Raw genomic sequence first — 14,057 nt, 5'->3', positions numbered from 1 at the left:
CATTATTTCGGACATAAAGAACCGATTGAAGGTATAGAGTGGAGGTGGGATGAACTTATTGAATATATACAATACAGGATGTGTGGGGAGGACGGAATAACTAGCGGAAGCTAACGATGTGCCAATGTTCCAGAAGAAGTAATCCGAGTGTGGACGGACGGGCAGTACGTGTATTGACCCAGTTTGATGAGGATAATTAACATCGGGTGAAGAAGGATGGAGAGAAAATAACGCAGTGTCTCGACACAGGGCGTCCCCAGACGCCTCATGCATCCACCGGAGACGTGGCCGGTGGCCCAGATATGATGTGACCTACCATTGTCGTTGGCTGAATAGTATTCTTAGACTATTCCTCGGGAGTTGATCAATTTTGGTGACTTGATGAGCTTGCAACTTAGATCGTAATTGGAACGTTTGAATTTGCCATTCTTAGCATAAGCGATAGGTAAGCTTGGAGACGGGAATTTAATCGGCATTCGACGAGTGACTTGCTTGACCAAGTACTCTATCAACAGTGGCTTGCCGTGGCCTCTTCAACTTTACTGCGGTAGCAGCATCGACGATGTCTGTCTCTAGCCTAGGGAACTGACTCACCTGTCCCCCTTACTCTGATGTATATGCGCATATCAAAGCCTTCAGAGGTCTTACGAGAGATATCAAGCATGGGCTCGAATGGCGTGTGCCCAGTCAATGCTTACTTGATGTCGTTGTTCGTTGTCGCAGTCGAAAAGCGTTTTCTGCGGAAGGGAGGACGTTTGGTCCTTCTCTTCACTCACCCCCGCTCGCCTGTTTGCTCACTTCCACTCACCACGGAAGTATCGCTCTCCGCTGCCGATCTCGGCACTCCGCTGCCACCACGGGCTACGACAGGACCCACCAGGTCGCCCGAGTACCTCAGCCCCCTTCACCGGGAGGTAATCAAGTGGTCCTCCTCTGCACTGTCCTCACTCCTCAGCACCGCCCACTGCTGACCGGCCAGTCTGCCCCTCGGACCCCTCGCAGCCCTGTGTGTCGCGTTTGTCGCCGCGCCGCGGAGTGCGCCGCTGCACGTCGCCCGCCGGCGCCGCCGCTCAGGTATGTGCTGCGGCGTGGCGCCGGCTGCCATGGCAGACCATCGATCCCCAGTGCGACACCCGTTCGAGCCGCCCGCCACACAACACACCACGCTACAGCTTTGGCCGGAGAACGGAATGCGCCGCAGGTGAGGTCACCGAAAAGGGCATGAGGTGCCGAGCGGCAAATGGTATATGTGGGCATGGTTGATTTGTGTCTGTTTCTGTGTGTCTAATGGCAATAAAGGCGAATGCTCGCGTAAATGCCGGTCTTCATTGCTCCCATAGTTAGTGCTGGTCGGAAACGATTAACTATTATTACCGGAATGTAGGCATCAGATTCATAGGTATACCTTAACCACGAAAGAAAATAAATCATCCCTTTACCGATACTGTTTCACCGTTTGCTTTTATACTGGTTGGCCAGAGTTGTTCCTGTGTCCATACACAACCAGTATAACGCCTTATGGGGCGACTAACGGAGCGAGCGAGAGGGTGGGCCTTGCACGTGTAAAATTTCGAGGGGGTACCTCCAACTGACTTGTGCACGGCACCCTACTGACCGGTCTCTAGCGATGTGCCAAATTTGAGCACAATCGGCCCAGCCGTTCTCGAGATCTGGAAGCGGCACCCTGCACGTGCGCACGTGCAAAATGGGTCCCAACTGACTTGTGCACGGCACCCTACTAACTGGTCCCTAACCGTGTACCAAATTTGAGCGCCATCGGTCCAGCCGTTCTCGAGATCTGGAAACGACCCCTGCACGTGCGCACGTGCAGCAGCACCCCAACCTCAACACATGCAGATGAATTATCTGATGGAGACCTAACTGTCTACCGAGTTTCAATTCAATCGGCCCAACCGTTGTGCCGTTATTGAGGTTGCAATTTTGGGGGTTCTTAAAAAATGTCCAACTTTACCACGCGCCACGTGCGGTGGTTGGCAAGAACGCATGGTGGCCATCACACCACAGAACTTTTACGTCCAAGTGACATTCAGTAAAGAAGACCGCTTGTCAATCGGATGTCCCGTTCCTAAGATATTAGCTTTTGAAGAGCGTCCCCACGGCCGGCCGGCCGGCCGGCCGCTCATACTCAGAAATTTCCGTTAATCTAAGGAAAGACTCCGCTCGCTTCGCTCGCTCCGTAATAACGTTTCAAGGCGTAGCTTCCAAGAATAACATTTTTATACAAAATGCTTGTGTCACAAATGGGCATGATTTCTCCAGTGACAGGCAATGAAATATGAAATGATATGAAATGATATGAAAATATATTACAAATTGTTAGCAGCATAGACATTAGACATTGCACTGTTTACTCATTACTGGGACCCAAAGCTGAACTTCATTTACATAAGCTGTCCTTTGACTTCACCCAGTGTCTCGTTGGGTCACGTCATGGCCACGCGGCCAGCCCATTTATAGCACACTTATTGGCAGTTTAGACTCCTAAACGGCCCTAGAGCCGATGCAAAGGACCCAACGATGCTGTTTGCAGTAAGGTGAAAGGAACCACCATCCATCGACCATCGCACGCGTACATACTACATACATAATGTCGAGACGACGGGCGACATTATGACTTATCAATGGGCGGTGCCACCGGGGCATGGACCGTAAGCATCGATTGTTCGCCTCCCCTCGCTCCACTGGCCACCCTAGTTCCCCATTTCCGCGCGTCAGAGGTGTATGCCCACTTGGTGCCCACACCTGGCCTGACAGAACTCAGATATAAGGGCACTAGCGGCCATTGTTTCACGTGGAAAGCAGTTATGACTGATGGTCTGTTCAGAACCTCATGGCGTCACTCATGAGCGAGATGTCGCACGAGTTGTCTGGATGTACAAAAACACAATGCTGAAGGTCCTATGCTGGAAGAATAAACATGTCTATAAAAAATGACACCAGGGATATGAGTTGTCGCAAAAAATAAATAAGTAATCGATTGTATGTTGATTGACGCAGGTTCCTAGCGTAACCAAACACTGTCCTATTTTTTGGAGGAGTCGCATAGTTCGCCTACTAGTCGCATGTGGCGAATCATTTCGAAAGCGAAGGTCTTCTTTGGTCAATGGAAAGCTAAGCCATGATCCAGAGGTTGGAGATGACTAGGACGAAAACATCGTTCGGGTATGACTGCCCTCTCGGTGTCGTACATAGTTGGAAATTAGTAGTCCCATCGGGGGATGGGAGTCTGGGGGACCCGGGTTTGGATTCCCGGTGCCCCCCGTCCAACGGACTGCCGCCCTCATCTGCGTCATCACTCATAAGTATAGTGTTTAAAAGTTATAACTAAAACAAAAAGGTTCTTGCTACTGCCGTAGCCCGTAGATATAGCTAGAGCAGGGGTCGGCATCCTTATATTAACACGACGGGATGAAGCTGATGTGAAGCGGTCGGCAGGCCGGATGGAACCATCTCGACTTTATAGTTTATAGACCATAGACCTATACAACAGTACCTAACAGCTAACATGCAACGTTTGGAAAGTATGTCGCACAATGAATGGATTGGTTGCTTACTTGCGACATTTGAAAGCCATTGCCCTGCGACATAAAGTGAAAGTTACCCTCTTTGGACTTGAACGCACCGCGGCACCGGGCAAGAGATGGCTTCAAATTTTTGCCGATACCAGCGCTCCAGTGTATAATTACAATCCAAGGTCAACTCCCAGACTTGTTTAGTGGTGATTTGAAACTTGTTATTTGCTTTGTTGCCGTTATTACTGTGGTATGCATTGGCGCCGACATGTATAGCCAAAGTTATTTGTTTTTGCTAGCCTCTTGCTTTGTGAAAGATGGGCCTCAGAGATTGCGTCATTTCTAGCGCAGTGCTTACATTTCTGGCGCTGTGTGACGTGAACCGAGCTGATACAAATCAATTGTAAATTGCGAGAAAATGTGTGCGTGTGGGGCGCAGAAGATGGATGATTATTTACTAATAATTAAGTGGGAGTAGCGTATTTTCGGATACATCGGTGCTGGAGCAACCTGCAGAGCTGTGGGAGGTAAGAAAAGGCTTTTATTGAGCGTAACTTAGCAGGGAAACACGCTGCAGCTGCGAAGGGCAGCGAGGTCGATGCCACGCCAACTCCATGTAACGTTGTATGTGAAAAGCAATGCATTCACGAATTGATCCTTATAACGCATGCTAAATTGCTAAATTCGACAACTTTTGAAGGTATCTTGAGCCTTCCAGGAAATAGTCAGTTGATAAAGGCCTCAAGTTAGAGGTAGACATTTTTGTGATGTCTGCCAGATTCCTGTACCATTGCTAGATTGTATCTGCTTGGTAGGTGTATTTTTTATTCTTAGTTTGTTTGCCCCGAACACCTTGCTCTATTTCATCAGAAGATGACCCTAAATTACTTCCAATTTTAATTGGATATGCCTTTCGGATATACCTAAGATTTGCATCATTTAAATTTTCTGTAATCATGTTTGTAATGTTTATGTTTGTTTGTTGGTAATTTTGGCTCCAGTATGACTGCATTTGCAATGCTTAGCAGATAAATCTCCAGTTTTACAGTGTTGGTTAATGGTACCTTAATTGAACGAATGGGTGCTCACTCATTTGGATATCAAATATGAATGTTGCATTCATTGAACATGGTTACCCAATGCTATTTTTTATATGTTTAGAATGAATATCCTTGTTTGCAAACAAATATTTTGTTTATTTGAATGCTTTTATTGGTCAAAATGTGTAATTCAACATCACTTTCTATCACCAAGATTGGTGGCTAACTCTTAGCTGATAGGAATGAATTTTGCGAATTATTAAGAAACTCTCAAGGGGATTGATTATCTCCATCAAATCAGACTATGCAGAGGTAATGGAAACAGGATTGGCTGTATCTATGATAAGACATTCCTTAATCCTTCTAGAGCGCATTACTATACCAGAGAGGATTTATGGAGAAAATAATCTCAGAATGGGTTGTTACGTACTAGATATTCATTGTCCACTTTGAAAACAAGTTGTTTGTTTAATGTGTTTACTTGACAGAAAGTGCAAAACATGATTCTTATCTCATGCAAATATAAATTTAATTTTTTTTTCTTTAAATACGCAGAAGCAATATCTAACAAACAACATGCGAAATGTGATGGCCTTATGCCTACGCATTTGTAAAATGTATATGTTGTAGAATGTGATTGAATTACAAAATAATTATTTTAGGTTGGCCCTTGCATGCGTTGCCTGCAGTTTTTTCTACTTGTACCTACCCTCTAAAACTGGAATGGTTTAATTAACATGTTTGGTGAAGAATTACAACACATAATATATCTGCTCTTCTCAGATATTAATGATGCAATAAGTAGATAGCATTGCAGCTATACTAGATAAAAATAATGTCTTTCCATTTTTCCAGGCATGGAGGTGCCACCTGGCCCGGTGCGGCGCCGCCACGCGCGCTGGGCCACGGAGAGCATGCGCCAGGCGCTGCGCGACGTGCACACGGGCCAGCGCAACATGACAGCGGCAGCGCGTCACCACGGCATTCCGCGCCAGACGCTCGTCGACTACTACAAGGAGTCGTGCGAGACTGGCGAGCACGCCACCATCCTGAAGCGGCGCGGCGGCCGCCAGGCGCCCGAGGCGGGCGAGTGCGCCGCCGCGGACACGCCGACGTCCGCCCCCGCCGGCGCCGCGGCCGCCGCCACCTCCGTCAGCAGCGCCGCGGTGCCCGCAGTACCGGCCACGCCGCGGGACGACTTCCACCGCACGCTGGAGCGCACCATGGCGCACCTGAAGGTGGGCGCCGCCAGTCTGTTCACCGTCAGCGAGGTGGGTCTGCGCGCCTGCGGCCACGAGCCGGACGCCGACAAGGCGGAGCCGCTGCACGTGCTGGCGTGCGTGGCGGCCAGCGGGCGCTGCCTCACGCCGCTGGTCGTTTTTAAGGAGGATGCCGTGCCCGACGAGCTGGACGGAGAGTCGTCGCTGGGCTTCCACATTGCTACCTCAAAGGCGGGCACCGTCACAGAGGCCATCTTCGCGCGTTGGATGGCCGAGTTTGTAGTGCAAAAGCCGGCTGGGCCGGCGCTGCTGCTGGTCAACGATGACCGCTACCTGTCTGATCAGGCCGGCCCTGCGCTGCGGCTGGCCGCGGACAGCGACGTGGCCGTGCTGCTGCTGCCCGAGCGGGATGCGGCCGCGCTGCAGCCGCTCGACCGCGTGCTGCTGCCCTCGCTGGCCGGCCGCTACGAGGAGGAGTCGCGCAGCTGGCACGGCCAGGCGTCGGGCCAGTGTCCGCTGCGGGCCTGTTTCCGACACATCTTCTCCACGGCCTGGCACCAGACCATGGCCTCGCCGCTGCTGGTGATGGCCGCCTTCCAGGTGACGGGCATCAGCCCGCTGGCGGAGGGCGGCGAGCGGCCGGCCGGCGGCCAGGCGCTGCGCGCCGGCGTGATGGCGCAGCTGCTGCGCGCCGTGGGCCACCAATGGCCGCCGCGCCTGCCGCCCAGCCTACCCGTCTGGTTCCCGCGGCCACTGCGGTGATCCGCGTCGCGCCGCAGCCTCCACCCTCTTGCCTCCCGTTGTGTCAAACACCAGTGTACAAACGCGCTGCGAGGAGTCAGCTAGCTAGTTGCAGTACCGCGTCCGGCCGTCGGTAGTGTTATTTATATGCCGTGTCTGCCTGTATTGTGCGTCAGTTTTCCGCGCCGTGCCGAGTTCGACGCGTACCTCCTCAGCTCAACCTGCTCAGTGTTGCCACAAAATGTCCGTCAAACATGCCACGGTCTTACCGTTGTACCTGTAATCTCCTCGAGCAAAGGGGCACTCTCACGCAGACAGAGTCCACCCAAACAATGTGCCACAATACCATAAGCCAGTGAATCACATACATCAGAATGACTGTCCATTTACATTGAACCTCTGTAGGCGACTGTTCCACTAGTCCCATGTGCCATGCTGTCGATTCTCGGTAGCAATGTGTGACAAAGGATTGTCGCCTTGTGTGTATGAAGCATAATTGACTGTTCACGAGCATAGATGAATCATTTTGCCGACGCCTGAACGGGGCGTTTGTGCACCTCAGAAAGAGATCTGATGACAGCTGTCAATAAAAGTGAACTCAGTTCATCATGTTTCGTTAACGAGGGAAAAGTAACTGGGCCAATTAATTTGAGCTAAGTTGCAGAACAAGTAGTAATGAATGTACGGTGTGTACAAGTAGGTAAGAGGTGTACAGTCAGTCAGTCACGCTTGCATTTCGGGAACTCCGGGAACTATCACCAGCCCCGACCACATCCGACCACAGAGCAGCAGATATAATTAGAGCAGCCAGTGGTCGCCGGTCTGTCCCGGTCTCTCCAGCCGCAGCTGTCCGTCCCGGTTCCATCCTCTGGCTGCGGGTCACGGGGTGCCCGCGACCCCGCAGAGGACTTCCCCGGACTCCACAGAGACCCCGGTGCGTGATATGGCCGTCCCTCGCCATCGCCGATGTCCGGTCGCAACCCGGCGAAGCCAGCTGGGAATCAGTCGACAACAAGTCCTGTCGTGGTCATGGCACCCGTCGCTGAGTCGTGCCCCAGGAAGGCGCCCTGTAATGGCGAGGTGAGCTGCTTGGGGCGGAGCTGGGAGGGATGGGTTTGCGGTACCGCAATTTCTATATTGCTGTGGTGCTGTTCTGGATCGTTCTTGTTGTTTTGCGTTTAATTGCATAATGTGTACCATTTGGATCGACTGCATGGGTGGGTTGTCTGCTTCCTAATTTGTATCGAGCAGTGTTGGTAATTGTCAAGATGTTTTAGGTCGGTATTATTTTGATCGTTTTTAATCGATGCCTTCGGCATAATTTGCCGAATGTTACCGTCAATGGCTAGTAGGTTAAACGTTTATTTAAATTTTAACATTTTATTATATGGGGTCTATTTTAACAGTTCAAAGTCGTAAAAGAAGCTTTGCGGTGTCGTCTTCTCTGCCTGCATCCTACAGCTAACCAGATAAATGTCAGCGAACGTATTTGTTGTAATCGGTCTGCCTATGTTTCAGACTATGTGCGATGCGCTCGGCGGCAAATCACTCGTCGGTGCCGCTCTGCACAGCGAGACCAGTCCGCTGCTGCCGTCCACTGGCTCTCCCCGGGTGAACGACAGGTCGCCGCCTACCGACGCCGAGGACGGTAGGTGCGCCTCCCCGGCCTGCCCTCAGCCGGAGTCGCCGGGCGCCGGGCGCTGCTCGGCCTGCCGACACTGGGGCCTGCTGCTGGCGCTGGTGGCCGCCCTGTCCTCCTCACTGGTCAGTGTGGTGGTGCAGCAGCTGTCTGACGTCGACCCGGCCTGTCTCTCCGCCTTCCGGTTCCTCAGCATAGTGCCGCTGGCCGGCCTGGAGGCGCTGCGGCGCGGTCAGGACATCTTCCCTCGCGGTCATCGCACGGTGCTGCTGCTGCGCGCGGTGCTGGGAGCGGCAGCGCTCATCTGCAAGTTCTACGCCCTGCGTCGGATGCTGCTGGCCGATGCTAGTGTGCTGCTGCTCAGTGCGCCTGTGTTTGTGTCCGTGTGGGCGTGTCTGCTGCTGGGGGAGCCCTGTGGAGCGCTGCACGTGATGTCGCTGCTGGCGACCATCTCCGGGGCAATGATGATTGTCCGTCCAAAGTGGATGAGATCCGGAGCAAGGCCCTATATACCATCTGGAGTAGCTGGGGCCGATGACACAGTGTCTCTGGCGGGCGCGGCGCTGGCCCTCGCCAGCGCGTTGTTCCTCTCTGCGGCGTACGTGACGCTGCGCCGCCTTCAGAGCGTCCACTGGTCTGCCACTGTTCTCGTGTTCGGTGTGGTGGGCGCCGTGATGTCTTACACAGTCTGGCTAGCTACCGGAGCTGGCCACTCTCCCTCCAGCGCCGCCGAGTGGCTGATGGTGCTGGCTCTGGGCGCGCTCACCATGGTGATGCAGCTGGCCTTCACGGTGGCCTGTCAGCTGGAGCAGGCTGGCCCGGTGGCTGTGGTGCGCACCTCTGAGATCGTGTTTGCTGTCGTCTGGCAGGTAGCGTTCTTCCATTGCGTGCCCGGCCCGTACACGGTCGCTGGTATGGTGCTGGTGATGATGTCGGTACTGGCGGTGGCGCTGCATAAATGTATCACCCAGCGTCGGGAAGACGGGAGACCGTGAGCGATTCTAAGTGGTGCCTCCTGACGGACGAGTTACGACACCCTTGCATCCTGTACATAGTTAGCTTTGTTCTGCTTGTGTGTATATACAGCAGTGTACTCAGTAATGGTTCAAGGTACGGTGAGTCACTAATATCATTTTACCCCCGCTCCTTCTCTTGTATATCCATTGATTCCTATATTCATTATTTTGTTTTTAAAACAGGCAACTGCCCCAGTGCTTTTAAAAATTAAATACTTAGTAAGATATAAAACGGTCTAGATGGCTTCAGTAGTAAAGAAACTTTTATAAAGGCGATATGCCTACGAATTAATTATGGGATTTTGCACGGAGAATATAGGAATACACTGCTTCATTGTCTTTCATCTCTTAACTATACACAAATGATTCATAGCTATTTTTAGCTTAACCATGTGATCAATTCATCTTTGGTGGGACTTTGAGGATTTTTTTTTTTTTTTGTAGACTTTAGATCATGATTCATGAACAGTGCTGTGGTTCGTGAACACTGAACAGCTCTAGGGAGCTTCGTACTCTCATTATTGATTGCGTTTTGACCGGTCCTCTGACACCCACCTTAGTGTCTTTTCTTGAAAGAACACGAGTCTCTTTGTCACGTGAACTGTTTGTAACTTTTAGAACCGATCGTTTGGTGCCTTGAGTCCCTTGAGCTGCTTTGGACTTATTTAGGACCCTTTCCATGAGCATACTGTCCCCCCCCCCCCCCCCAGTGGCGGCACGTGTTGATATTTTGTGTTAAAGTTATGTTTCCTTCGTCTCGAAAAGTTTGTTCCAAGTAACGTAGACACAGGAAAAAACAACAGTCTAAACCTAGACAGAGCCTAAACATTTCACAAAAGTTCCGTTTTGATACCGAGCCTCGCGATGCATCCGCTGTTCTGCGGGGGCGCCTCAGTGTCGCAGTTGGTAGGTGGCGCTGTTGGAGATTTCAGTACCGAGTGGAGCCGCAGATCAATGGGTCTGATAGTTATGTTCAGCACGCGTTGATACTGGCCGATTTGTCGTCATGATGTCCTCGGACACCTGCTCCGACTCGGAGAGTGACGAGAAGATCGAGCTGCGACTGCGACTGAGTCGCTCGGGGCCGCTGAACTCGGGCGCTTCGCTCGACTCGCTGGTGGCCGGCCGCCAGACTCCCGGCTACCACCCGTCAGCGCTGCTGCCGGCGCTCACGGACCAGCAGCGCACCTTCCTGGCGCTGGTCGAGGACGGCGACACGGACGCTGTCCAACACTTCCTGGCGTCGGCGCCCGGTCTGGACATCAACTGCGCCGCCTTCTCGGGTGTGACGGCGCTGCACACAGCCGTGGAGCGCGGCGACACGGCCATGGTGGCGCTGCTGGCGCGCCGGCCCGAGCTGCGCGTGGCCGACTGCGTGCTGCACGCGGTGGCCGGCGGCGACACGGAGCTGACCCAGCTGCTGCTGGAGCGGCTGCCGGCCGGCTGCGAGGCGCGCGGCTACCTGGACAGCGCCGCCTTCACACCAGACATCACACCGCTGCTGCTGGCCGCGCACAACGACGACTACGAGATGGTGCAGCTGCTGATGGCGCGCGGCCACCGGCTGCAGCCGCCGCACCCGCCGCACTGCCTCTGCGCCGCCGTCTGCTTCAGCAAGCTGGACGGCGAGGACCTGGCGCACTCGCTGAAGAGGCTGCACACGTACCGGGCGATGGCGGCGCCGGCCTACATCTGTCACACTGCCGCCGACCCGGTGCTCACCTGTTTCACGCTGTCTGAGGAGCTGCGCGAGTGTGCCGCCAGCGAGGCCGAGTTCCGCACCGAGTACACCGAGCTGTCCTCGCAGGTGCGCCAGTTTGCAGTGCGCCTGCTCGACTACTGCCGCACCACAGAGGAGGTGGAGCTGGTGGTCACCCAGCGGGCCGGCTGCTACGAGGGCTCGCGGCCCTTCAAGTACCCCCGCATCCTGATGGCGGCCGACCTGGGCCAGAAGGAGTTCGTGGCGCACCCAAAGATCCAGCAGGTGTTTACCAATCAGTGGCTGGGCAGGCGGCAGCGCTGGCGACAGTACTCGCTCTGCAAGAAGTCGGCCATCTTTATGTTCCAACTGCTGCTGCTGCCCGTCACGTCGCTGTTTTTCATCCTGGCGCCGAGGTCCAAACTCAACACGTACTGGGACTCGCCCATCAACAAGTGGCTCAACTGGATGGCATCATATGTGAGTCCAGCCCGAAAGTTATGTTTATCCTCTCCGTTTTACGTCGGCACTGAAAGGCAAAGCACCGATCACATCACAGCACATCTCGTAGTTTGAGACTGAAAGGATGGCTAAAACGCTGTAAACTTTTCGCACAGCCTACAACTTTATTATGTTATTGGGTGAGGATAGTACAAGCTAGTAGACAGCTTTTCCACGGGAGCTAAAACTAATAATTGTTAACTGCCCAATGCTCAAAGTCTGCTGCGTCCTGCGACGTTACTTCCCTGCCTACCGCTAGATGGCAGTAGGCGTTAGCGCCTGACTCGGTATGCTGTACCGCATAGCATCATGTCGCCAGTTCAGATATTTTAGGAACGGTAAGGCAGATAGCAGTCATTTTAACGATAGAATGTCGATCTTTTGATGAATGGAAGGTTGCAAAACGCACATATAACTAAATATGGGTAGCTTGCCGGACTATCCCTACTGATTGGCTTTTCGTGATTGTATGTTTGCTAACTGATTAAGGCCAATGAATTGACCTTTACCAACAGCTGCTGGATTCAATAGCTGGCTGCTACCGCTAGGCCTGATAACGTCCAGCACCGCTGACGCTTAATTCCCACCGCCACAGGTGATATTTCTGCTGTTGATCATTATCTCTGAGATTCTGGACGAGATCAATCAGGTGCGCGGCCCTCCGGACTCGCCGCTCAAGTACGTGCTCATTCTGTGGGTAGTGAGCATCACCTACTCGCACGCGCGCCAGTGCTGGCGCAAGGGCTTCCAGAGGTTCTTCGCCAGCTCGTGGCACTGGTACGACACCATCACGCTGTGCTTCTTTTACCTGGCGTTCGTCTGCTGGGCCGTGTCGGCGTACGACGTGCGCCACTACGACAACGTGCACCTGGAGCGCAAGTTCTGGCACCAGTACGACCCGACGCTGGTCGGCGAGAGCTTCTCAGCCGTGGCCAACATCCTGGCCTTCATCAAGCTGCTGTACGTGTTCCAGCTGAGCGCCACGCTCGGACCGCTGCAGATCTCGCTGGGCAAGATGATCAGCGACGTCGGACAGTTCCTGGTGCTGTTCGCCGCCGTGGTCGTGTCTTTCTCGTCTGGTATGAACAGATTGTTTGATTACTACAAGGGCATGGTGCGGAAGCTGGGGAACGGTGACGAGGCGGTGCAGATGCACTCGTTTGTGAACCTGCGCTCGGCGTTCCGCACCCTGTTCTGGACGCTGTTTGGACTGTACGATCTGGAGTCGGTGACGGTAGTGATTGAGAACCTGCCGGGCGGCAGCGCGGCGCTGCCGGTCATCAACTGCCACGGCTTCACCGAGGCCATCGGATACATCCTGTTCGCCGCCTTCCACGTGCTCTGCGGTATGATCATCATGAACATGCTGATCGCCGTGATGACGTGCACGTTTCACGAGGTGCACGCGTCGGCCGACACCGAGTGGAAGTTCGCTCGCACACACGTCTGGATCACGTTCATCCTGGAGCCGGCCATGCCGCCGCCCTTCAACCTCATCCCGAGCGTGGTGAGCGTGTGGCGCTGCTTCAGCTGGCTGGGGCACGCGATGCTGCGCACGGCGGGCCACACGGCGCGCTGCGACTCGCGCCGCTGCTGCTACCAGGAGGAGGAACTGGCGCCGGCCGACACAGCCGCCCAGTACCGGCTGCTGGTGGCCGCGCTGGCGCAGCGCTACTTCCGCGACCGGGCCGAGCAGGGCGCCGGAGAGCCCGCCACCGTGGCGGAGGTCGGCGGCATCCTGGCCGACGTGCAGGCGCTCAAGGCCGAGGTCAGGGACCAGGCCTGGGGCAGGGCGCGCTCCCCGGCGGAGAGAGCCGCAGCCGCCTCCGTGGCTTCCTGATGAACCGAGCGACACTTGGGAGACGTGTGCGAGTGGAGTTGATCACTGTTTGGTCGTGGAGTGAACTTCAGAGAGGTTGTTCACGGTGTCTCTAGGTATGTGCGTGAAGTTTGCCTATGGTGTCGCTCACATTTCACCAAACTGTCAATTTCAAAACCGTGCGTAACGTCACTCCGCAATGGATGAGATCGGAAGGTGCCAGACTTGCTGTTTTTTCCGGTGGTGGAATCTGGTGCATGTAAATAAGAGGAATATGTGTGTCTGTGTTATTAAATCAACTTTTGATTTGGTGTCCGAGATAAAAGGGAGGATAGAATGTGAATTATCTGCATCTTAAATATTTGCGCTAACGGCTTAGTGGTCAGCAGTTGACAGCTTTGGACTATGATAGTGGAAACTAGAATGCACAAATAATGGAATGGTTGTAGGCATTCGGCACTGGTATACCGAGCCTGCAACTTTGGTTTATATAAAGAAGTCCTTGTCTTCACAAAATCAAATAGTTGTCATCGGATTTCAGCTTATTGACAATATGACAGCGGGCTCGCCCATGAAATCGTGTGAACAATTCAACACCGCTGTATCTAAATTTGGCGTCACAGGCACGGGCCGGAAGGCGGTGCTGCATAGTCTATCTGAACATAACGGTACCCTCGAGACTGGGTTCTACCACACCTGAGGCGATCCGGAGTAGGAAAGCACTGGCCTAGATTAATCTAGCCAGTTTCATCTGCATGCAGTCGGACTGATTCAGCCCATACGCAATAGCAACTTTTGTTTTGTTTTGTTATAAGACATAAGTGATAAGGAAAACGCGAATGACATGTT

General features: G+C 53.4%; 4 protein-coding genes across 4 annotated transcripts in view; 3 read left to right on the top strand and 1 right to left on the bottom strand.

Moving 5' to 3' along the window:
* Positions 1-1,042, bottom strand: part of LOC122374908 — a 28,243-nt gene extending 27,201 nt beyond the window's left edge. Inside the window, exon 1 of the mRNA XM_043353963.1 lies at positions 699-1,042. The gene's annotated coding sequence lies outside the window, so the exon portion shown is untranslated. The remainder of the gene's footprint in view (positions 1-698) is intronic.
* A 2,821-nt stretch (positions 1,043-3,863) lies between these two features.
* LOC122374906 lies at positions 3,864-7,138 on the top strand. The gene is made up of 2 exons (XM_043353961.1): positions 3,864-4,060; positions 5,429-7,138. The coding sequence occupies exon 2, from the start codon at positions 5,431-5,433 to the stop codon at positions 6,553-6,555; it is 1,125 nt and encodes a 374-aa protein (XP_043209896.1). The 5' UTR covers positions 3,864-4,060; positions 5,429-5,430; the 3' UTR covers positions 6,556-7,138.
* Positions 7,139-7,525: 387 nt separating this feature from the next.
* LOC122374905 (short transient receptor potential channel 4-like) lies at positions 7,526-13,551 on the top strand. The gene is made up of 3 exons (XM_043353959.1): positions 7,526-7,614; positions 8,053-11,368; positions 11,985-13,551. The coding sequence occupies exons 2-3, from the start codon at positions 10,196-10,198 to the stop codon at positions 13,227-13,229; spliced, it is 2,418 nt and encodes an 805-aa protein (XP_043209894.1). The 5' UTR covers positions 7,526-7,614; positions 8,053-10,195; the 3' UTR covers positions 13,230-13,551.
* Positions 8,056-9,168, top strand: LOC122374912 (solute carrier family 35 member G1-like). Its single transcript, XM_043353970.1, has one exon. The coding sequence runs from the start codon at positions 8,056-8,058 to the stop codon at positions 9,166-9,168; it is 1,113 nt and encodes a 370-aa protein (XP_043209905.1).
* Positions 13,552-14,057: the final 506 nt, after the last annotated feature.

This window comes from Amphibalanus amphitrite, unplaced genomic scaffold (genome assembly GCF_019059575.1).
Source record: "Amphibalanus amphitrite isolate SeventyFive unplaced genomic scaffold, NRLGWU_Aamphi_draft 001736F_arrow, whole genome shotgun sequence".
Taxonomy (NCBI): domain Eukaryota; kingdom Metazoa; phylum Arthropoda; class Thecostraca; order Balanomorpha; family Balanidae; genus Amphibalanus; species Amphibalanus amphitrite.
Note: the sequence above shows the minus strand (reverse complement) of the source record. Positions and strands in the feature narration are given on the sequence as shown.